Genomic DNA, 22,447 nt, shown 5'->3' on the forward strand with positions numbered 1-22,447 from the left:
ATAAATAATTAGTACATAGATCTGCATATATTTTATTTTTCTTCCGTTGTAAGAACTTGCATGTAAATAATATGTGAATAGAGCTGAAGTGCTTGGCCTTGCGCTTTAGTCGCATAAGCGACGGCCGCTAACTCCGATTGGAGTTGGTCGGACTTGGTCGGACTTTTACTTTTTCAAAAAATAAATACACCTTATTTAAAACAAATAAAAAATTAATTTCTAACTAATCAACTGGCTTAAGCAAATTTAAATAATTATAATTTAGATAACATTTCTTTAAAAAAGATATTAATAAATTCTGGAGAGGAAAATATAATTTTGCATCAACGAAAATAAAGAAAACAACCAAGTGAACCGAGCCGTGCCGAAGGGAACAAGTCAGATTAATTATCATATCAAAAAATGTGGTGGGGCCGGCGACTGTCTATGTTGATCCTTATGGAGAGTTGTTAGATCAACGTCGCCTGGCAGCCATTTTTAAAAAGTCGAGCTTCACTTTCGGAGATTACTTGTGCAATTAATAATCTCCAAGAGCGAGACACCACTTTATAGACATATTTTGTGATGCGCCGTCAATGAACCTGACCCTATTAAAAAAAATATATATTAATCGGGTGAATTTGCTTGTAACTTGTAAATTATTTCTACTATTAATATTATCGACTTTTGAAACATTAAAAAATTTTAAAATATTAAAAAATTAATTTCTCTATTAAAAGTAAAAGTTTTGGTTTGTATTCCAGTCTTTAAAGCCAAGTTTTTCTTGCACATTTTCAGTAAATCCATGTAAAAACCTCTTAAAAATTAATTAAGTGGTTTACAAATGGAAAAAATTAAATCCCATTTTGTTTTGTTGTATAAATGAAAGAAAGGAAAGTAATATTCAATTTTTGGCAATGGGAAATTAAGAAAAGCTCGTCGAACTCGTCTTACAGTAATTTAGCAATAGACATTATCTGCTTTTCTGATAAGTGATGTTTTTTCTTTGACATGCGAGCTGCAATCAAAATCTACTTAAAGATTAAAATTCACAAAAATTAGCAGATAAAAATTTAGGCACGAGGCGCAAATGAGATTGATAATTATTGTCAAAAATTGGCGTTGGTCTGCAGCGGTAACGTTTGTCAAAGCTAAAGTCTAATCTCGATTCAAGGGTATCGCGAGATGCGTCACTAAAATCAGCCATCAGTGCAAAGTGTTTAGTCGTCTGGCTGCTGCTCTGGAAATCTGGGAGTGTTTCAACGTTAATTAACAAACAGAAGAGGAGGCCGGATTTAAAAGTTTGTTCCAAGCAGGATATCCCAAATTTAATTTTTTTTTCAATACATTTTTAAAACTTTGGGTTTAATAATCGACTGTTTTATCTAGACATCTTAAAATATATTTATGTATATATAAAGTTTGATTTTGCGTTTTTTCAATGCTTACAGTTAGAGAAAAAGGTTCCCATATTACCTCCCTTATTTATCGATTTATTTTTTTGTACGATGAATGGAATATATCTTAAATGGGGTACACTAAAAAAATTTTAGCAACAATAATTTCAATTTAATCTACACCAATATGATCCTTAAATTCTTAAAAGAGAGAGATTTTTTGTACAAGAGAGGAGTAACCAAATCTTTAAGAAATGGGGATATTTTAAATCAATTTTCTTCAAACGCTCCTTTTCCTAATTTTTAAATAATTGATTTTACAAAGATTGATCAGTCTGTGGATTGATTTTTCCCTCTTTTGGTATTTTATTTTAATAATATTTAATGTTTAAGAGATCTATTGGGTCAACAACAGACTGATATATGAAACTTTACTAGTACAGAATTAAACAACACCTGAAAAAATTGCGCTTTCAAAGGAATAGTATTTTTTTTTTGCGGCGTATTTAAACTAGTATTTTTATTTTGAAGCCTCTGCAAGAGAACTTTAATTTAAAATAAAGCCTTGCTTACCACGGAGTTTGAGTTTCTCGTATTTTTCTATTATAAAAAAATCTTTTTAGCCACAATTTAACTAAGTTGTTCATCAGTCCTTGACACTTTTTCTCTCAGTTTCATGTGAGCATGCACTTTTTCTTTTTGCACGCAGAGTTAGAAAATATTATAAATTACATATTGTATTGCAAATTGAAACAATCAATATGCTGCACCTTACGAAGCGTGGCCGTCGAGATCTGTAAAGATAAATTAGCATTACATCGATATTAAATGATTTTTATAAGTGATGAATATCTTTTTACAGGAAATTTCGATCGTGAACATTTTTTTTTTACGTCTTGATCTCTGTTTTACATCTGGACATGTAAATTCTCAATATGGTCATGTCGAGTACTTTGGAGGAATTAATGAAGAAAGGTGAGTACGAACTACATTTTTCAAGATAAAACGGAGTGAGTCTAAAAATTATTTCAAACGTTTAGGATCAGATGAAGATTATCCGAAAGGACCGGCAAAACTGGGACATTTTAGGTGTCTGGAGAAAAAGGAAAATAATGCGGATAAGTAATTCATTTTTCTCTCTTAAAATCCTCAACGATTTACATATAAAAATATCCAGCGCTTTTGTTCTCGTCGTGCACTACGAATTTAAAAAAGGCAAAAAAGAAAAACCGCCACGAGATGGAAACAAGAAGGACATTGAAAATTTAAGGAAAACTTTTGCCGAAACCCGAAACTGCGCATTCCGCGAATGTTCGCCGAAAAAGGACGACTTGCTTGCTCTGCTTAAAGACGGTGAAAAACTGAAGAGATTCTTCGGAGCCTCTGAGGGTAGATTTTGATTCATTTGATCAATAACATTTTCTAGCAAAAAAATCAGTTTTAGAGCCTGACGTTTTTATATTGATCGTTTTGTCGCACGGAGCAGCAAACGGAGTGATTTACACTGACCCTTTTTGCAGTTCCGATCCTAAAGATTACGAAACTTTCACGACGGATGAACTTTTTAAGTCGATCAAAGAGATTTTTCCAAAATGCTTAAAAAGCGTTTTCCTTGGAGTATTTCAATAAAATTCTTGATTTTCACTTTAAAATTAATGTTATGCAAAAAACATTTAGCCTTGCAGAGGTCAGTTAAAGGATAGTGTCTATAATCCCTCTGAAGCAGATAAAAAACTTGACCAGCAGAAAAATGATTTTTCGAATAACAACCAAAACTCGACCAGAGTTTCTTTTGAGCCAAAGATGCGTAATCTAGTCATCTTCTATGCCACCGTTGAGAGTAAATACCAATTTTAAATTTAATACCTACGAATTTATTTTTGACAATTTTAGCGACTATGTCTAACAGGAGTAAAAGTACAGGCACTTGGTTCGTCAAAGCTTTGTGCCAGGAGTTGGATGGGATGCAGCAGAACGAGGGACTTGCAAAAATTTTGACTGGAGTGCAGAACAGAATCCACCAAGAGACGGATTGCTCATTTGACTCGATTGGCCAGACTCCGGAGTTCAAAATTTTCTGTCGTGACAGGAAATTCTTTTTTCATGCTGTCAAATCGTGCGCTAAAATAGTTTTTGTTTCTGTATTTTCTAATTCAAATCTGTGCAGAAAAGATGCGGATAGTACTTCAACGGACGCAACAGGCAAAAAAGGGAGCCCTGTAGTCGAAAAGCCGCGTTCGATTCACTTTGATTGGATCAATCCAAGGACAAATAAGGTCCTCAGAGGCAGACGGGCACTGATTTTCCACCAAGGAGAAGAAATAAATTTCATTACAAACCTTAACTCGGTTTTGACTGAGAATCTCGGTTTTGAAACTAGCATTGTAAAAATCGACGCACAAAGTCTGGAATACTACTTAAAAGGACAAGGTTTAATTTATAAAATAAATGTAAGCTTCATAAATATGTCTGTTTTGTTACTTTATAGCAAAATCTTGGGCTGATTACGGCTGTTTCGCTGCTTTCTTCTTTGCCGAGATTGTCGAGGATAAGGAAGGCCAAGTATGCATAAATTTGAATGAGAAAGTTCCAACACCAATTGGCAAACTGATCCACGGATTGCTTGGTCCAAAAAACGGAGACTGGATTGGGAAACCGAAGCTTTTTTTCCTTGTCGATAAAAAATCAACAGCTTCAGATGGCACAATAACGGCAATTAATTTCCACTCTTATAATTTCGATTTTATTGTTTCGAATTTTTGTAGGATAAAAAGATTAACCTGGATGATTTCCTGCGAGCGACCAATCACTGCGGTTGGCTGGTGTTTTTTCTCCAAAGTAAAAGTACTTTCTTTCCAAATATAGTTATTTTACAGTATTTTAAATATTTAAATTAATTTACATATAGGTTTCCTCTCGAAATTCTTTGAAATCGTTGAGAGCCAGGAAATTAAGCGTGAGAGCAGCAGCCTACAGGAACTACTTTTTGACGTACTAATAACATTTGGAAGTGACGAAACAAATGAACCCGAGGCGATGATGGTTTCGACTTTGCCTCACCTTTTGAATTTCCCAGAATTGCGGAGATATTTCATTCAGCCTGAATTTCTTGAATTTCTTGAGGAATCAAGGTTGAGGAAGAAATGGGACGCATTATTGGAATCGAAACAAATTAGAGAGAAACATCGGATTTGGGTTTTGTCTTCGCTTCCTGGATCGGGAAAGTCGACGGTGATGCGCGAGTTGGCCTTCGAAATGCAAAGAAAATTTAAAGGAGAAATGAAAGTCTTTCAGGTTGTTCTTCTTGGCATCTATGGCCTTTTTGACGCTGCTGAAAAGAAGAGAAAAGATCCATCCCTTGCTGAAATTGTTTCTCACGCAACAGGAAACCGTGATATTGAAATTCAAGATCTGATTGATAAGAAAAAACTCATGTTGATGTTTGACGGATTCGATGAAATTTGTCCTCATTACCGAGAACAAGTACTTAAACTTTTTGCTGAAGCGGCGGAAAAGAATTTGCCGTTTTGGATTTCTACGCGACCGCATGAGGAAGACACAATTCGCACGAAGCTAACATTAAGAAACGGAAAAGAAATTTGCTATATCGAAATTTTGCCTTTAGATTGGAGCAAGCAAATAGATTTTTTCATGATAATTTCAAAAAAATCTAAAGAACAATGCAAACATCATATAAAATTCTACAAAGAAAGTGGCTCAGAAGATATTCTGGGAAACCCTCTTCACTTGAAAATGATTGCTAATCTTACTGTTTCAGATTCAAATAAAGTTTTAAATTTGTACGAAATCTACGAAAAAATAATTGACGAAAAATTAAAATCAGCATGTTCCTCAAAGAAAGACACTCCAGAATGTTCAAAAGAACTGAAAGATAGTTGGAAGAAGATAAAGGATTGTGGGTTGGATATCCTATTAACTGGAAACACCACTGGAAACTGGGAAAAAACTATCAGTGGCATTATGACGATCAGCAACGGACGCGCCCAGTTTGTTCACCAAACGTTCGCCGAATTCCTCGTGGCAGCGCATTTCATCGATCGCTTGTTCGACGGACTCAAAAGGCCTCAAAGGCCATTTAATATTTTGAAAGAAGAATTCCTTCAAGTGCGAAAGTTTGTTGACTTGAGAATTTCCATGAGTGTCGGTGACGAAAAATTAAATTTATTAACTTCGCTAGAAAAATACTTGAAAAAAAAACTCACTAAATCAAGCATCAAAAATGTTATTCTTGAAGAACGTCTCGTTAATTTCTCCAGCGCTGCAGCAAACCTCGTTACTTTCAATGCCGAAGAATCAAATGAACTAAACTACGTTACGAGCGACCAGATTTTGGTTTTGGCCAGCGAACGTGTAGAAAATTTCGCACTAGGTCTTATGAACAATGACGCTTATAAAAAGTTGGTAGATCCGAACACTGCTGCCGTAAAAATGCTCACAAGTGCGATTGAAAATAATTTTGTGCAACTCTTTGCAAAACTAGGCGAAAACTGTGCCAATTTGATGGATTTAGTGTGGAATAATCAAGCAATAAGTTCCACCGTAATAGTCGCGGCGTCAAAAAATTATCAAGAAACCTTGAGCCTAGTGCTCGAAAAAGGAATTCTAGATCCAAGTGATGCAAATACAATACAAGAGGCATTGAAATCAGCTGTTAGAAATAATAGCGTCGACTGCGTTAAGCTTATGATTGCACACGGCGCTAGGACTGCCGACCTTGATGATGATGACTTTGAATATTTAAGCAACAACACGACAAAAGCGCTTCTCAAAACAAAGCACGAGCCGGAGTTGAAATTGGCGTCGAGAATTTTCAATGGTTCCCTCAAATGTAAAAATGTTGAAGTGGCCAATTTTATATTTGAAAAATTCGGTGATGCAGAATATGCAGACTTTGAAGTGAACAGTAACGCCTTAATTGCTGTAACAGGGTGGAACGACCACAACGCAGCAGAAATTTTGGGCCGCTTGCTTGTTGAAAAACGTGGTTTGCAAGTATGTATAACGGATGATGATGGGTGGAATGCTTTTCACTGGGCAGCCAAAGAAGGAAATGTGGGGTTGGTCAAATATTTCCTCGAAAAGGACTCTGCGCTCACCAAAACATTAACAGTGAGAAAAGAAAACGCCATGCATTTATTATTGAGTTACGGTCTTGCAAACACGGGTAGAAAAATTGAAATTTGCAAGTATTTCCTTGATCTTGATTCTGCGATGATGACGCAAAAAACAGCAAAAAACAAAACGATGCTCCATTCGGCCGCTCTTGGAGGTAGTCTAGGCGTGTGTAAATGGCTATTACAAGTAAAAGGTCTTAAAATTGATAACGCCGTGGACGACGATGGATGGAATGCTATGCACTTCGCAGCTTCTTCAAAATTTCGAGTCAAACTCAAACTCTTGGAATATTTGCATGAGAAAAATCCCCAATTGATCAGAATGAGTACCAATAGAAACGAAACTGCGCTTCATATTGTGGCCACAAATTGGAATGGGAGAGTTGAAACTTTCAACTGGTTCGTCAGAAAAGGTGTTGATGAATCGGTCAGAGATTTGAATGAAAATACTGCTTTGGAAGTTGCTCATAAATATTTTCTAGAAGAATACAAAGAATTCCTAGGTATTGAAGGTATTGAATAGTTCATTGAGGTTGAAGCAGGAGCGGAAAAACCAATTATTTTAACTTTAAGTTCTGAACAGAATTAGGGTTTAAATAAAAGATTTGTAAAAAATCTTTTTCGACGATGTCGTGCTTTTTTCTGATACAATTAAATACGTTTTATAAATATAATAAAATATTATATGAAAATGAAAGATGTTGTAATTTTTAAAATTATTAAATTATAAAATATTTTGGAATTCCAAAAGTGAACAATCGCTTTTAATTATTAACGACCTTATCTCCATGTTTGTTAGGTGGCCTCTTCATAGCTTGTGCTGTTATTTATTAATTAACTCTGTCTGCGTGGTATTTTGGCTCAGCGGCCGCAAGTTGGCGTGACCTGGCTTAATGCGACTTCCATTTCAGCTTTTACGTTTTGTCGTCGCGGCCACCTAATCAGCGCCAAAAGCAAGACTAACACATAGAGCCTCTTTATCTTCTAAGAGCTGCTAAGGAGCGGACGGACCTCACCCGACTTTCTGAATTCCGTTTTTCTGCCTTAAGTAAACATTTGCAAGCACAGATATTTGAGTATGTTTTTCAAATTATAAATAATATCAAAATTTAATTTTTCAGCAAGCATTCAAATTCAAAATTGTTTTTAGAGTACAAGTTAGGTGATAAATTCTCTTCCATCCAATAGGCTTTAAAATATAAAAAATCATAAATTTATCACAGCTTTTTCAATCATTAATGAGAGTTTTTGTATTTGGGAATAAACACTTCGTGATTTTGCCTTTTTTAACCTTATTTTCATTCAATTTATTTGTAGAAAAATAATTTTTAATGACGAATTATAATTACACGGGGGTTGGCCGTTAAGGCAAATTACAATGATTTTAAATTACGTAATAACTTTAAATGGCAATTGAAAAGAATAGCGCTTAATTTTGAAGTGAATGAAAAATAATGTACTGAACCGTGCCGAATGCATCAACTCGGAGATAACGTGAGATATTAAAAAAAAAAATTAGAAGTAGCTACCAGATAATCTTTGGAGTCAAAGCTCGACTTTACCCAAGGTAAAAGACATAATAATAGATAAGCAATACCAAATTGTGATAAGAAAAACTATTTTTTTTTTTTAAATATTTCATCATTTTATGTTTGAATCCACAGATTTCACTCACAATCAGAAGGAGCACTCAGCCAGGCAGGGATTTTGAATGTATCTTGCCGCGGTAATATCACGCCGTTTTCCTTATTGTTAGATCCGTGATTGAAAACATATTCATCAAATATTCATCCTTTCCTATTTTCCTCCTCTAAAAGAAGGTCTTGTTAACTGATTAATTATCAAGTCAAATTTCGTTGCCAATATAGTAATTTTTGAATTTTGATATTTGGGTTACGAATAAAATATGAATGAAATATTATCTGCTTCGTTTGTACAACAATGAAATAAGCTCATATGCTGCTCATATGTTTCTCAAACTTTTTCTCACGCAAAAAAATTTTTTTCTAAAAATATTTTTCTTTTTTTAAAAATGTAATAAAAGTTTTATTTCTTACAAAATAATTTTAATGCCAGTAATGTTTAAAAAGATTTCTTGCTCCTTATTAGGAAATTCATTCCTCATCACACGCTATCATAAGCTTAAATATGCGTGCCGTTGCCGTTTTTGCAGCTTTGTTTGTAGAAGGCATGATTTTAAATTAATTTTATTTTAGGAATGGTAGAAATTTTCAATTTTACAAAACATTTTATGAACAATTGTTTTACTTCTTAAATTTTATGTAGGAGTTAGTGGAAAGAAATTCAATTTCCCTTGATGTATGGTTTTAAAAAGCGAACAGAGACAAACAAGTTATAAACTAAAAGCGAGCATTGATACAAAACATTAGTGTTGTCCAAAAGTTGATTTTTCAACTTATTATCTATTATTATTATTTTATTTTTCTCTCTTAGACCTTGGACCATGTAATCCCTCAAAATGGCTGTTTCTATTACATTAGACAAGTGCGTTGAAAAAGGTTTGAATAAAGTATTATTAAGAAAGGAATAAGGTGTCAAATAATACACCAATGATCTATGACGTAGGGGCCAAACAAGGTTATCCCGAAGGACTGGCTGGACTGGGATATTTTGAGTCAACAGGGATCGAAAAAAATGCTGAAAAGTAAATTTAAATGTTAATCTTATCAGATTTTGAATTTGCAATGATTATTTCATCATCACATTTTTTCTATTCCAAAAATAATCAATATACTTTCATAAAAATTTAATCAAAAAATAATAAGTTTCAATTTGAGTTTTCCTAAAATTAAATTTCTGCATTTTATTTATGTGTCTCTACCCTCTCTCAAAAGTTTAAAAAAGGTCTACCTGCACCTTGAGATAAGAAGCCGAGGTTAAAATAAATAATTGATTAAAGTAAACTTTTTTATCGTTATAGCGTTTTCGTTCTGGTCGTGCATTACGACTTCAAAGATGGTGCACATTCGTGGCCTCGGTTCGGTGACGAAAAGGACGTTGAAAATCTGAGAAACACGTTTGCAAAAAACAGAAACTGCGCATTCCGCGAGTGTTCGCCGAAAAAGGAGGTTCTTATTACTCTGCTTCAAGACGAAAAAAAACTGCAGAGATTCTTCGGAGCCCCTGAAGGTGATTTTTGATCCTTTTGGTACAAAAATGTCTAGTAATCAATTTCAGTTTTAGAACCAGATGTTTTCTTTTTGATTATTTTATCACACGGATCAGCAAACGGAGTGATTTTCACGGACTTCCTTCGCAGCCCAGATCCAAACGATTACGAAACTTTCACGACGAAAGACCTGTTAAAGTCAATCAATGATAATTTTCCAAAATGCTTAAAAATCGTTTTCCTTGAGGTAAAGACAAAATGTTAAATTTTCATTTTAAAATCAAGCTTCTTTTAGACGTGCAGAGGAGAACTGGAGGACAGTGTCTTTCATCGATATCAAGCCATAGAAGGTCACAGAAATGATCTGACGAGAAACCAAAACTCGAGCAGAGTTTCCTTCGAGCCGAAGATGCTCAACTTAATCATCTTCTGTTCAACCGTTGAGAGTAAAATCAAAATAAATTGAATGAAATTAAACAAGTTCATTGCATATTTGTTAATTTTAGCAACAAGGTCAAAAGGCACATGGGTCGTCACAGCTTTGTGCGAGGTATTGAACGAGATGAGACAAAAATTGGATGTTGCAAATTTTTTGACCGGCGTCCAGAACAAAATTCACAAAAAAACATTTGGTTCATTTTATTTGTCTCGTCAGACGCCCGTATTCAAAATGTTTCCGTGCGATAGGAAATTTTTTTTTCATCCTCTTGGCTCGTATGCTGAAATAGTAGCTTTTTTGTATTTTCTTATTCAAATCTGAGCAGGAAAGTTGCTGGCACTTCAAATAGATCGATGGACGGCAAAAGCAAAATAGGAAGCTCAGAGGAGGAAAAGCCGCTTTCGATTCACTTTGATTGGTTCAATCCACAAACAAAAAAGGTTTTCAGAGGCAGAAGAGCAGTGATTTTCCACTACGGGGAAAAAAGTGTTCATATTGAAAAACTGGACACTGCTCTGGTTACAAATCTTGGTTTTGAAACAATCGACGCAAATATTAACAAAGATGGACTTCATTTTTACCTCTCTCAATCTGGTTAATATAAAATTTAAATTTGATTTTCTATAATTTTTTGCGGGAATATTTTTAGATAAGTCTTGGAGTGATTGCGGCTGTTTCGCTGCCTTCTTTTTTGCCGAGATTGCAGAGGAAGAAGATGGGGAAGTTTGCATTTGGCTGAATGAAAACAAGAGAGTAATTCCAATCGGCAAATTGATCCACGGATTGCTTGGGCCGAAAAACGGAGACTGGATAGGGAAATCCAAACTATTTTTCTTTGTTGATACAAAATCCGTCGCTACAACCCATGCAGTAGTGGTAATATTCTTTATAATATTATGTGCAGGTCTATCGAGATGGCCAACCCTCGTGATGATAAATAGGGTTAATCTTCCATATGTACCCTGATTATATAAATATACAGTATTTAAAAATTCCTTGTCGATGAAACAACAAGAAACACTGATTGGTCTTAAATTTCATTTTCCATTATCAAAATTTCAGCTTTTCCTCTCTATGGTTGCTAAAATCACGTTGGGCCTAACATAAAAATGAAAAATAATTTTCTGATTTGACCGTTTTAGAAAGCTTTTAATTAAATTATAAATCGTTAATATTGAATAAATCGGTTTCCACACAAAAGTAATTTTTCCCAGCGCTATTTTGTTTGTAATTTTGTAATTTCGTTCTAGGAAAAAAAAAATACGATGATTATTTTCTCCGCGCGACCAATCACTCAGGATGGCTCGTTTTTACTCTTCGGAATGCGAGTGCGTGTTTAAAATTGTTATTTTTTCCAATTATTCACACTTTCCAATTTATTACAGCTTTACTGAAAAACTTCCTAGAGATCTTTGAGAGTCAGGAATTGAAGAAATCGAAAAGCCTTCAAGAAAACCTAGCCGATTTATTAAATGAAAGGATGAATGATGCGTCTGAGGCGATGATGATTTCGACTTTGCCACACAGCTTGATTTTTCAAGATTTGGAGAGAAATTTCGTCCCACTGAAATTCTGTATAAAAGAAAAGGGTTTTGAGTCACGGAAAGAATTGGATTGGGACGAATTGTTGAATTCCAAACTACTGGAAGCAGAAAATCGGATTTGGCTTCTGTCTTCGTTTTCAGGCTCGGGGAAGTCAACGGTGATGCGCGAGTTGTCTTTTCAACTGCAAAGAATGTTGGCATGTAAAATCAAAGTCTTTCTGGTTGGCCTCTCAGACACCGTCGGGCTTTTTACCAAAGTAAAAACGGAAAGACGAATAGTTCCGTCACTTGCTTCCGTTGTTTCGATTGCGACTAGAATCAGGGAAATGGAAATTCAAAATCTTATCGAGCAGAAGAAGATCATGTTGATGCTTGACGGATTTGACGAAATGTGCCCCTTTTACCGTGATCAAGTGCTCGACGTTTTGGCTGAGGCGGTGGAAAAAAAAGTTCCAATTTTGATTTCAACGCAACCGCACGAGGAAGTCGCGATTCTTTCAAAGCTCGGAAAGGGAAACCAAGTTTTCAAGTTAAAAATTTTACCTTTAGATTGGAGGAAGCAAATTGATTTTTTGATGATGACTTCGCACAAATCAGAAGAGGAATGCAAACTTCAGATCTATTTCTACCGAAGGAACGGCTTAGAAGATATTCTGGGAAACCCTCTTCACTTAAAAATGATTGCTGAACTCGGCGATTTAGATTACAAAAAAGGGATCGACTTGTACGAAATCTACGAAAAAATTTTAGAGAAAAAATTACGTTTCGCGCTGAAAGAATTGCAAAGCATCATATTAGAGAAGGAATTAAATATTTGTGAAAGGGAACTGAGAATTGCTGCTGTTAAATTTTTATGCGGTGACAAAACTGATATTTTAAAATATCCCAACAATGGAATTGTAACAATCAGCAACGGACGCGCCCAGTTTGTTCACCAAACGTTCGCCGAATTCCTCGTGGCAGCGCATTTCATCGATTGCTTGTTGTTCGACGGATTCGAAAACCCTCAAAGGCCATTTGAAATTTTGAACGAAGAATTCCGTCAAGTGCGAAAGTTTGTTGACTTGAGAATTTCCATGAGTGTCGGTGACGAAAAATTAAATTTCTTAACTTCGCTAGAAAAATACTTGAAAAATAGTCTCACTAAATCAAGCATCGAAAATGTTATTCTTGAAGAACGTCTCGTTAATTTCTCCAGCGCTGCAGCAAACCTCGTTACTTTCAATGCCGAAGAATCAAAACTAAACTACGTTACGAGCGACCAAATTTTGGTTTTGGCCAGCAAACGTGTAGAAAATTGTGCACTTGGTCTTTTGAAGAAAGGCGCGTATGAAAAGTTGGAAGATCCAAACAGAGCAGCCGTAGAAATACTGAGAGATGCAATTGAAAATAATTTTGCTCAACTTTTTACTGAAATGGGGAAAAAATTCGCCGGTTCGATGGATTTGGTGCGGAATAATATGAAAATTAAAAAGACCTACACACTTGCAGCCTACAGAAATCATCACAAAGTATTGTTTCTGGTGCTTGAACAAAAAATTTTGGATCAAGGCGAATTACAAGTGGCTCTGAAATCTGCTGTACGAGGAAACAGCGCCGAGTGCGTTGAGGTTCTGATTGAACACGGCGCTCGAACTGCCAGCCTTGACGAGAGTAACTTTGACCATTTAAATTCAAAGACGACGGAAGCACTGCTCAAGACAAAGGACGAGCCGGAATTGAAATTGGCGTCGAGAATTTTCAATCGTTCGCTTGACGATGAATATTGTAATGCTGAAGTGGCAAAATATTTGCTCGAAAGATTCGGAGATGAGGAAAATGAAGAATTTGAAGTGAGCAGCAGTGCCTTGTTTGATGTTGCGACATGCGAAGATTTTGACGACGCATTGGAAATTTTGTGTCGCTGGCTGGTGGAAAAGCGTGGTTTCCAAGTACGTGAAAAGGATTGGACAGGGCGGAACGCTTTTCACTGTGCAGCCAAAAAAGGAAATCTCAGGTTGTTAAAATACTTTCTCGAAAAGGACCCCAAGCTTACCAAGACCTTAACGGATAAAGAGGAAAACGCTATGCATTTATCAGTGAGTGGTTCTGCTGCTCTAGAAAGGAAAATTGAAATGTGCAATTTTTTACATTATTATGATGCTGATTTAGTCATGCAAAAAACTAAGGAAAACGAATCATTTCTCCTTTTAGCCGTAAAAAGAGGAAATATTGACGTCTCTGAATGGCTGGCGGAAGAATTAATCTTGGAGTTAGACGCCGTGGATGACAACAGATCAGAGGCGGTCGGTGGTCATGAAGAAGTTTTATGTGTTCAGCCCAAAATCAAAAAGGGGCGTGGCATTTTGAGAAATTTCGGGTATATTTTATTTCAATTTTTTTGTCGCCTTTTTTCTTTGTCTTAATTAATTCACATATGCAAATTTGTCTTAAATTTTCAGGGCATTTTGCTATCATAAATTTACAATTTATTGTGATGAACAAAATTTTAAATTACTTATTCTTTGAAAAAAACACAAGTTCAAAAAATTTTTATTTGATTTTTTTTTTTAAATTTGATTCTAATATAAAGTTTTATTTAAATAAAACTTAAAACACGGCTGATGATGATGATGGGATTTTGGAGTAATTAATTGTTTTGTAGAAAAAAATATCCCAATTAATTCTAAATGTTTTGACTTTAGTTTTTTTCTTTAAAATTGTTTTTTTGTCCAAATAATTCTCAGCCAATGACTTATGGCTGCAGCCGGCAGATAAAAAATGTTTTTATTTCATTTTTTCTGAAACGACTAAAAAAAATCATCCAGCAAATTGAGGATGGCCGCCGCTTGCGGCAGGCAGCGGCTTCCAATTTCCAACTTCAAAGGCGCTGCCGGTGGTAAGCGCTCTGGAAAAAATGTTCAACTTTTTGAAAAATTTGTTTTAATAAAACCTTATTAAATTTATCTCTTAGCAATGATATAAATTAAAACTCAAAATTTTCCTCGGCGTTGTGAAAAATTAAGGTTTGCGAAGTTCTATTTTTCTCATAAAATTTAAAATAAAAAAGTTTAAACTTTAATATGATTTTTTTTTAGAGAAAGGCACGGACTTTCTTTCCGCAATTGTAATTTTTGTAGTAAAATAATTTTTTCACATTTTAAAGAATGCTCAAAAATAAAATTTCATTTTTTAAGTCAGAAATAAATTTTTAAGATTTTTTCCAAAATAGCCATTCAGCGTGTCAAAAAATATTATTTTTGAGCATTCTTTAAAATGTGAAAAAATTATTTTACCACAAAAATTACAATTGCGGAAAGAAAGTCTGTGCCTTTCTCTAAAAAATCATATTAAAGTTTATACTTTTCTATTTTAAATTTTATGAGAAAAATGGAATTTTGCAAACCCTTAATTGTTTCACAACGTCGAGGAAAATTTTGAGTTTTAATTTGTATCATTGCATTGAGGGATAAATTTAATTAGGTTTCGTAAAATTAAAAACAAATTTTTCAAAGACGAACAGTATTTCCAGAGCGCTTATCACCGGCGACACCGCTGAAGTTGGAAAATTGCAAGCGGCGGCCGTCCTCAATTTGATCATCATTCGATCCGCGGCAGCAGAGGTATTTCTCAAATTGAACACGATTTCGCTCCTCGCCGACTGGGCTCAAATTTAGTATCGCCAAGGAGCCTCTAATTGATAAAACTTTTTCTTGGTGTATTCAATCTATAAATAATCAAAATATATTTTAACACTAAACAGCATGAAAATGCAAAGTTCAAACGATGAAATTTTATTTATTTTGCTTAATTAATGCAATTTTTTGTTTTTAAAAATGGAAATATTTGAAATATACTAGAGATAATTTGGTAATTTTTCACAGCTGACGAGCTCCCTTTCAAAAATTTTAAAACTCAATAGCCGCCCCATTGTACGGTCTTGTTTATATCCCGCGATCGCGATATGCAAGAAAAGAGACGCTGATTTTCAGTCTCTTTTTCAACAATTATTAAAGAATTGAACGGTTAAATTCACGAAAAATGAATAAAGGCATCATCAAATGTCCTAATCCTACCTCAAATTATCATCAGCCGACTTCAACCAGTCCCAAAAGTCCGAAAACGCGACGGAAATCACTGATATCAGCTCGCGCACGCCGCCGAAACAAAATAAACATTGAAATATGTGGTGATTTCCAACACATTTTGGCCAGCAAACAGATGGAACGCTATGCACTTCGCTGCTTCTTTTTCATGGAAAGTTGAGCTCGAGCTTTTGGAATATTTGCACAAGAAAAATCCGCGATTGATCAAGGAGAGGACCAAAAGAAATGAAACTCCACTGCATCTTGTGGCCAAGAGCGGGTGTGGGAAAGTCAAGATTTACGAATGGTTCGTCGGAAAAGGCGTCGATGAATCAGTGCAAAATTTAGATGGAAAAACTGCTTTGCAAGCGGCTAGTGAGGATTTTCTTAAGAGTGTAAAAAATTAAATGTTCAAAATTCAAATCGTAAAAGGATCAACACAAGTGTCATGAAGTTTACTAAGTTGAAGTTGGCGAAAGTGGAAGTTCCCAAATAACATGGAGGCAAAAGGTGGGGCCAGGGTAGCATGGGGAGGAAATGGGCAGCTCGACACATGATTTGAATGATTTGATAGACCCTGAAGCCAATGAGTGAATGGAGTTCCACATAAAAGTGCAAATGCAGGTCGAAATGCGAATGTTTGCATTGAAATTAACAGTAATTGACGTTAAATTTAGTCAAACCACGAGACGCACCTTTTCTAATTTGTACTTTCATACAATTTATTCTGACCAATAAGATTAAAATTTCTTTCAAAACGAAATAAATTTATTTTTATTTTTTCAAAGCTAATAAGATCACCATTTGTCATTTAAGAAAAAATACAGCACGAGTTTTCATTTTCACCGACAGTAAAAAGTATGCAGCCGCATTGATTAATTTGACAAATATGAAATATTTTCATCACCTGAGTCATTTATCAAGCAAAATATGAACATTAATGATGAATTCTTTTACAAGCGGAAATCAATTAATTTCAAATGCTCTAAAAAACAAGTAAAATGCAACAAGCCACGTTTATCATTCTTTACTTGAACTTTCCGCGGTGAGCCTTCAATTTCTTGAGCCAAAAATCTATAGCAGGGTTTTCAAGGAACACGTTTGAGGGTCATAAACATTTTTCTAACTCGATTTCATTCACTTTAACATACGAAGAAACGAGTTTTGAGGCAATATTTTGCGGAGTACTATGTCAAAGATAGGATTTTCTACAAATTATTGAATGATGGTCCAAATTATTTAAGTTCTTGGGCAGGATTTATCTCTCCCGAGACGCCTCTTTGACACCAGCACTGCTTTTTTTACTTTACTCTTTCAGAGATGGCACAGGATAAGCAAAACAAAAGAAACAAAATTTTATCGGACAAAAGTTAAAGACGAAGAACGCAAATTCTTGAACTCGGCCGAGCACTTTTTCCTTGGAATTTTCAAGCCAGATTTTCCATTTTCAGGCAGCGAAGGGAAAAAGTTGAGTTCTCAGGAGACTTGATAATAATAGTAAATTCTTCAATGGAAGATTATTTTTATTGAAAATTATTAACTTTTCTAAAATCGTGGTACGAGATTGTTTTGTTTCAAAATATTTGTGTCTCGCATATCGGCTCGAATAAAATTTTCGATACACACGTTTTGCGCTTTCAAAGTGTGCAGCTAATAATTGGCCATAAGTTTTGATTTCTTTATAAAAAAAAAAAAGGATAAAAATGTGCAAAACAAATTCGGATTCTCTTGAAAATTTTGGTAATCTCTAAAAAAAAAACAGATATAAAAAGGTCCACCTACCTTTTGCAGAGGTCCAAGGAGGAGCTCAGGTTTGGTTTCCAGGTGCGGTGAGGGAATGACCTCGACTTGAGGTCACAAACAGAGAAGGCCACGCAAATCCACCTTTACGGAAACCTTCCTTCGATGTGTCCGTCCAACCGGCGCCACCACAGTTGCTGTTCAGTCGACTGACAAATCCACTGCAAAATTTTTTTTTCTTTAATATATGTATTAATTATTATGATAAATTTTATTAAATTTAAAAGGCTTTTCAAAAACAGCCGAAGGAGATGGGACGGGGCTGTGACGCTGCCTCGTCTTCAGGACAGTCCTCGAGCGGCGCCGTGTCCTGCTGCCAGCCTTCGGCCGCCACGCCGGCCAGAGCCAGTACAGCATTCTCCTTTTCCAGCGGCCAGTCCATGGATCCATCAAGTCCATGGGCCAGTCGCTCACCCATTATTGGCAGCACCTCATTTTAATTGGCTTTAAAAATGTTCAAATTAAAATTAATGCTGCCAGAAGAAAATAACTGAAGAGAAGCTTAAATAAAAGTTATTTCTTTCTTTTGTTCAATAAGAAAATAAATAAATAACATCAAATGAGAACTGGGTCAATGGTGGAAATTATCGGAAATTATGTTGCTAAGAGAGGTTAGCAGTTGGAAAATGACTCAGTTATACCAAAGTTTGCGCGGAGGCAAATCCAAAACGTTGGTGCAAGGGCAGAAGGGGTGAACTTGGAGGTGGAGCCTCATTAAATAAAGCAAATTTAAATCAAAGGTGATCAAGGTGATGACTCATTTGGAAAAGGCAGGCGCGACGCGCGACCGAGAAGTGATGGAAACAATAAAAATAGCCTCAGGTTTTGCGCGCTTGCCGCTTGCACTTGGCCGAGCGCAAAAGGAGGGGCAGCGAAGGGAACAAAAACGATTTTATTTGTTTGCGGAACATTAAAAAGTGGTGGGGGTGGGGCCACTTTCAGGACAGGGTAAAAAGGAGAGGATTAACCCTCATAAATATTTATATTTCTATATAACCTGCCAAGAATTTGTAGAAAGTAATCCCAAGATTCCAAGATAGTTAGTGAAGTTTATTTCCAGCAAATCAAGGTCCTCTCTGTGGAATAGCCTCTGGGCATTCCTTTCTGGCTTTACCTTCCTTACTATTCATCGGACTGTTGATTTTGAACCAACAGATGGGCACCCAAGAGGACAGTCGAACTGTGCTTATCTCTTCCGCAGACAGAAGTTTGTGTGTTGTGTGTGCGCGCGCTGAGTTATGGTAATTTTCAGAAGTCGGAATAATTCTCTTGGCCGGCGGCGGTGAGTTTCGCCACTTTCTCGCAGCGGGTGACAAACGAATAATGGCTTTTGCCTATTTGACCAACAACAGAAGAGCGTTCATTAGCACTTCTGCGTAGATTGCTTTTGTTTGGCCACCACTTTTTGTCTGAATACAAATAGCAGTGGAATTAGCAAAAAAGCTCAGAGAAAAGTTTTCATTCAAAAGAAAATAAATAACGTCGTTTCTCACTAGGATAAGGAGTCGAACAAGAAACTGTGAAATAAGAGAGGGAATAAAGTCTGATTAAAACAATTTCAACTTGATTTTAAATTATTTGGCGAGCTCAAAACTACAATCGTTATTATTCCTATTATTTAAAACATTTTAATTTAAATTAATAAAATGCAAATTGTTTTTAAATTTTAGACTTTACTCTTTAATTAATCATAAGCAAATAGAATTTAAAAAAACCTGCTGAATATCTTGAATATGAGGAAAAATTTGATTATTAAGTAATTTTTCATTTTGTCAATTATTTATTTTTTGAGCACATATTTGGAACTTAGGCCTAATGTATCTTATACAAGCCAAGGCAATTAGGCATGTGATAAATAAGAACACAACTAATTACAAGCTGAGCTGCAATGAAGCCATTACTCTTATTTCAGAGAGGGTAAAGATATGAAGTTTATACTTTATTGTTCTATGCACTTTCCTCATCGGGAAGTGCAATTGCAATGGAGGAAAAACCTTGCACAACTCAGTGCCACCCGAGCAGAGAGAAGCCCTCTGAAGTGAATGCACCGCAAACAATGCGTGCGTATAATGTATACACCTGATTAAACATTGCACTCTTTTGTAGACATTTTCTTAAAGGAAATGGAGTGATTAAAACATGTGCTACTGTTTGTTTGTACAACATTAATTGTAAAACTGTATAATGAACGCAAAACTCTTTTAAAATATTACAATACAATATTAAGTAAAAGATTTTAAATGAATTATCAATAAAGCAGAAATGAAAACAGATTTTCTAAAATTAAAAAAACAATTTTTAAATTAGATTATAAAAGTAGATCAGAGTTTGAAATATTAATTAATGTAACCTTCTTGAAACGTTCAAATGAAGGCAGAACACTTTTAAAGAAATAATATGACACATGAAATGGAGCGACTTTAGTGGAAATAAAACTTTGTAAACGGGGCCTCAAGACGACACCTGGCTTTCCCGGAAAATCTGGTGTGCAAGCGAGCAATCAAGTGAAAAAATAGTGGAGATGTGACGTCAAAAAGAACGCTTCAAGCCGGCGTAAAAAATATTTGTATCACCTTTACTTCACCTATATTTCCAGCCGACCGATGCACCTCTCTTCAGACAATATATTCTTTTGTTCCTCCCTAATGACTCGTATGACTAAGTATTTTAATAAATACTTGAATATTTAGCCAGTATTAGATTTCTTAGATATTATTTTAAGGTGCAGCAGCACCATCTCTACGAGAAAGTCTTAACAACTCGACGGATATTGCCACCAGATTTTGAGTCTTTTCGCAACCATTGATGAAAAATTGTATTCAAAGCTCGGTTATAATTTCAATTGATTTGGAAAATTAAGGCAATGAAGAGTTTCATATTAATATTCCAAGATTTATTTGCTAGTGATAAACCACTGGAGGATATTTTTGGTTTTTAAATAAAACGAACATTTTTTTTTTAATGTTTTACAAATGTATTCATACTTTAAAGAAGTATATTCGCTTATCACATTCAAAAGAAACGCGAATTCCAAAATTTTACGTTTGATTACACTTGAAATCGAGTTTTACACTGCGTTAAAAATTCAGAGTTCATAAATAATCATCTTACGCACGAGAGGGGAGTACATTTTTAAACTAAAGGAGAGTACGAAGAGTGTGGTTGTGTGTGTGTGATTTTGGGAAGCAAGTGAGAGCAGATAGGAGCAGGAGAGACACAAGGCACCTTAGACAGGCTGTTTTTTCGTCGACTATTTGCTCACAACTTATCACAATATAAACGCTAAACTTGAGATAAAAAGGGGGCGAGGAAAACGGTTCGAGAGGAGAAACGCATTTTCGTGGTAATAGTAAACAATTTTTCTCATCTTTTTGTGCTGATCAAGGATAAATTCAACAAAAGCACCTTAAATTACTAAATAAGATAATCAATGATTGTAAAATAAAAATAAGATGCACTAAATGCAGCAAGTCTCTGTCTCTGTAAATAAAACGTGACGTTCTCAAATCAGCTCGGCCACCTCGACGTGGTTGCCGTTGACCTTGGGCTCCTCCACGACGGCCGCCGCCGCCTCCTCCTTGGCCACCACCACTTCGGCCGGCTGCTCCTCAGGCTTGACTTCCGTCTTGGCCGCCGGCTTGTTTGCGCCTGTCTTGGTCACTGGCTTCGGGGCCGTTGAGTAGGTTTTGGCCGCAGGGGCCGTCTTGGTGGCCGCGGCAGGCCTGGCCGTGCCGGTGTTTCGTGATCCCGGCCTTGTTCCGGCCGAGGTCTTCCTGGCGGCCGCGTCTGTGCCTGAAGTTTTTCTGGCGGCCGCATCTGTGGTCGAAGAAGTCTTTCTGGCCGCGGCCACGGAGTTTGAAGTGGCCGAGGCTGGTCTGTTGGTCATCTTGGCCGCAACGCCGTTCAAGACTGTTGGGGTGGTCCTGCTCGAGGGTCTGGCTGTCGGGGCGGCCGGTTTGGGAGAAGCGGTTGTAGTCCTGGTGGCCGCAGGTTTGGCCGCGGCGGGCTTCGTGGCCGCCGGTTTAGCTGCTGTGGTTTTAGGCACGTCTCCGTTGGTGGCCGCTTTGGCAGTTCCAGTGGCAGAAGCGGGCCTGGGTTTGGCCGCCAAGGTGGAGGCCGGTTTGGCCGCTGCTGGTTTGTTGGCTGTCAGAGTGACCTTGACGGTGCTGGTGACCGTGGTGGATGTTGGTTTGGGTCTAGCAGTGGCCGTGGTGCTTGCAGAGGTCTTTCTGACCGCGGCCGCTGTGGTGGTGGTCGGTTTGGCGGCGGCCACAGGGGCCGGTCTGGGGGTTGCGGGCTTGCTAGGAGGAGTCTTTGCAGTCACCGAAGGTTTCCTGGGAGTGGTCGAAGCAGCAGCTGTGGTGGCAGGCTTGCTTGTGGTGGTTTTGGCCGCTGGTTTGGCCGCCGATGGAGCTGGTTTAGTGGGGCTGGCCGCCTTCAGAGGGCTGGCGGGCTTGGTGGGACTTGCGGATTTGGTTGGACTTGCTGGTTTAGTGGGTGAGGCTCTTTTGGTCGGTGGCGCCTTGGAGTCTGTTGTCTTCTTGGGCGAGGTGGCGGCCACGGTTGCCGCAGCCGCAGCAACAGCGGTGGCCGCTCCAGCGACAACGGCTGCCTCCAGTACCTGCAAAAACAGCAGTTGAAAATCAGGAAATCTCATTGCGGAGGTGTAGTTGGTAGATTTCTGACAAAGAGTTATCACTGGATATTTTTCGCGCTCAGATAAGATGTGGAGTAAAAGTAGACAAATGATTGATAGGTTCTTTATGGGGAACAATTCAAAAGGAGGCAATAGTGCCAAATTCTTATCTTTGATCTTTCTTTGTTTGGAAGAATGATAATTGAGGGAATTTGTAGAGATTAATGTACATGGAAGGGTGGTCCTTATCAATTAATTATAAAATAGCTCATCATAAATTTGATTAACTTTGAACTAGACATAGCGAAATAAAAATTTTCTCA

The 22,447-nt window shown here is 36.7% G+C and overlaps 5 protein-coding genes across 12 annotated transcripts in view; 3 read left to right on the forward strand and 2 right to left on the reverse strand.

The window, feature by feature from the left end:
* The window catches only part of LOC132201316 (neuropeptides capa receptor-like), a 106,198-nt gene extending 87,502 nt beyond the window's left edge, over window positions 1–18,696 (reverse strand). Inside the window, exons 1-2 of one of the 3 annotated variants that reach the window (XM_059627390.1) lie at window positions 18,486–18,696; window positions 17,471–17,932 (exon numbers count right to left, since the gene is read on the reverse strand). The gene's annotated coding sequence lies outside the window, so the exon portion shown is untranslated. Of the gene's footprint in view, window positions 1–17,470; window positions 17,933–18,129; window positions 18,277–18,485 lie in introns of those variants that run through there. The other 2 variants (XM_059627392.1, XM_059627391.1) reach the window with 2 other exon arrangements.
* LOC132201311 (uncharacterized) lies at window positions 1,112–7,280 on the forward strand. The gene is made up of 11 exons (XM_059627379.1): window positions 1,112–1,280; window positions 2,239–2,351; window positions 2,417–2,498; window positions 2,554–2,765; window positions 2,815–2,993; window positions 3,054–3,216; window positions 3,270–3,492; window positions 3,544–3,806; window positions 3,865–4,088; window positions 4,142–4,220; window positions 4,285–7,280. The coding sequence occupies exons 2-11, from the start codon at window positions 2,312–2,314 to the stop codon at window positions 7,032–7,034; spliced, it is 4,215 nt and encodes a 1,404-aa protein (XP_059483362.1). The 5' UTR covers window positions 1,112–1,280; window positions 2,239–2,311; the 3' UTR covers window positions 7,035–7,280.
* Window positions 7,430–15,964, forward strand: LOC132201315 (uncharacterized). Of its 4 annotated transcripts, none has more exons than XM_059627388.1 (12): window positions 7,430–7,587; window positions 8,176–8,237; window positions 8,966–9,030; window positions 9,098–9,176; window positions 9,453–9,661; window positions 9,716–9,888; window positions 9,937–10,087; window positions 10,148–10,355; window positions 10,406–10,674; window positions 10,730–10,956; window positions 11,331–11,408; window positions 11,466–15,964. In XM_059627388.1, exons 3-12 carry the CDS (start codon window positions 8,991–8,993, stop codon window positions 11,472–11,474), a joined length of 1,443 nt encoding a protein of 480 aa, XP_059483371.1. In that variant the 5' UTR covers window positions 7,430–7,587; window positions 8,176–8,237; window positions 8,966–8,990; the 3' UTR covers window positions 11,475–15,964. The 4 variants fall into 4 exon arrangements, with proteins under 4 accessions (XP_059483371.1, XP_059483368.1, XP_059483367.1 ...); XM_059627384.1 differs by having other exon boundaries at window positions 7,431–7,587; window positions 9,710–9,888; XM_059627386.1 differs by lacking the exon at window positions 7,430–7,587 and adding an exon at window positions 7,617–8,078 and having other exon boundaries at window positions 9,710–9,888.
* Window positions 11,561–17,873, forward strand: LOC132201312 (uncharacterized). Of its 3 annotated transcripts, XR_009442260.1 has the most exons (3): window positions 11,561–13,983; window positions 17,482–17,677; window positions 17,731–17,873. XR_009442260.1 is itself a non-coding variant. In XM_059627380.1 (2 exons), the coding sequence occupies exons 1-2, from the start codon at window positions 11,561–11,563 to the stop codon at window positions 15,742–15,744; spliced, it is 2,472 nt and encodes an 823-aa protein (XP_059483363.1). In that variant the 3' UTR covers window positions 15,745–15,964. The 3 variants fall into 3 exon arrangements, 2 of the variants coding, with proteins under 2 accessions (XP_059483363.1, XP_059483364.1); XM_059627380.1 differs by lacking the exons at window positions 17,482–17,677; window positions 17,731–17,873 and adding an exon at window positions 15,696–15,964; XM_059627381.1 differs by lacking the exons at window positions 17,482–17,677; window positions 17,731–17,873 and having other exon boundaries at window positions 11,561–13,702; window positions 13,818–15,964.
* Window positions 18,697–20,416: 1,720 nt separating the features above from the next.
* The window catches only part of LOC132201846 (proteoglycan 4-like), a 30,092-nt gene continuing 28,061 nt past the window's right edge, over window positions 20,417–22,447 (reverse strand). Inside the window, exon 10 of the mRNA XM_059628361.1 lies at window positions 20,417–22,109. Coding sequence (XP_059484344.1) covers window positions 20,991–22,109 — 1,119 coding nt within the window. The 3' untranslated portion in view covers window positions 20,417–20,990. The remainder of the gene's footprint in view (window positions 22,110–22,447) is intronic.

This window comes from Neocloeon triangulifer, unplaced genomic scaffold (assembly GCF_031216515.1).
Source record: "Neocloeon triangulifer isolate White Clay Creek 2 clone unplaced genomic scaffold, ASM3121651v1 ptg000014l, whole genome shotgun sequence".
In the NCBI taxonomy this organism is placed as follows: Eukaryota; Metazoa; Arthropoda; class Insecta; order Ephemeroptera; family Baetidae; genus Neocloeon; species Neocloeon triangulifer.

What these genes read in the sequence shown, in the direction of transcription:
- LOC132201315 (XM_059627385.1), top strand. Translation starts at nt 8,991, where the DNA reads ATGGCTGTTTCTATTACATTAGACAAGTGCGTTGAAAAAG. An exon ending in TTTTTACCTCTCTCAATCTG is followed by an intron (nt 10,675 to 10,729) that starts GTTAATATAAAA and finishes GAATATTTTTAG; the next exon opens with ATAAGTCTTGGAGTGATTGC. An exon ending in CTACAACCCATGCAGTAGTG is followed by an intron (nt 10,957 to 11,330) that starts GTAATATTCTTT and finishes ATTTCGTTCTAG; the next exon opens with GAAAAAAAAAATACGATGAT.
- LOC132201312 (XM_059627380.1), top strand. Translation starts at nt 11,561, where the DNA reads ATGAATGATGCGTCTGAGGCGATGATGATTTCGACTTTGCCACACAGC. An exon ending in GGCATTTTGAGAAATTTCGG is followed by an intron (nt 13,984 to 15,695) that starts GTATATTTTATT and finishes AATTATCATCAG; the next exon opens with CCGACTTCAACCAGTCCCAA.
- LOC132201311 (XM_059627379.1), top strand. Translation starts at nt 2,312, where the DNA reads ATGGTCATGTCGAGTACTTTGGAGGAATTAATGAAGAAAG. An exon ending in AAGGAAAATAATGCGGATAA is followed by an intron (nt 2,499 to 2,553) that starts GTAATTCATTTT and finishes AAAAATATCCAG; the next exon opens with CGCTTTTGTTCTCGTCGTGC. An exon ending in TAAAAAGCGTTTTCCTTGGA is followed by an intron (nt 2,994 to 3,053) that starts GTATTTCAATAA and finishes AAAAACATTTAG; the next exon opens with CCTTGCAGAGGTCAGTTAAA.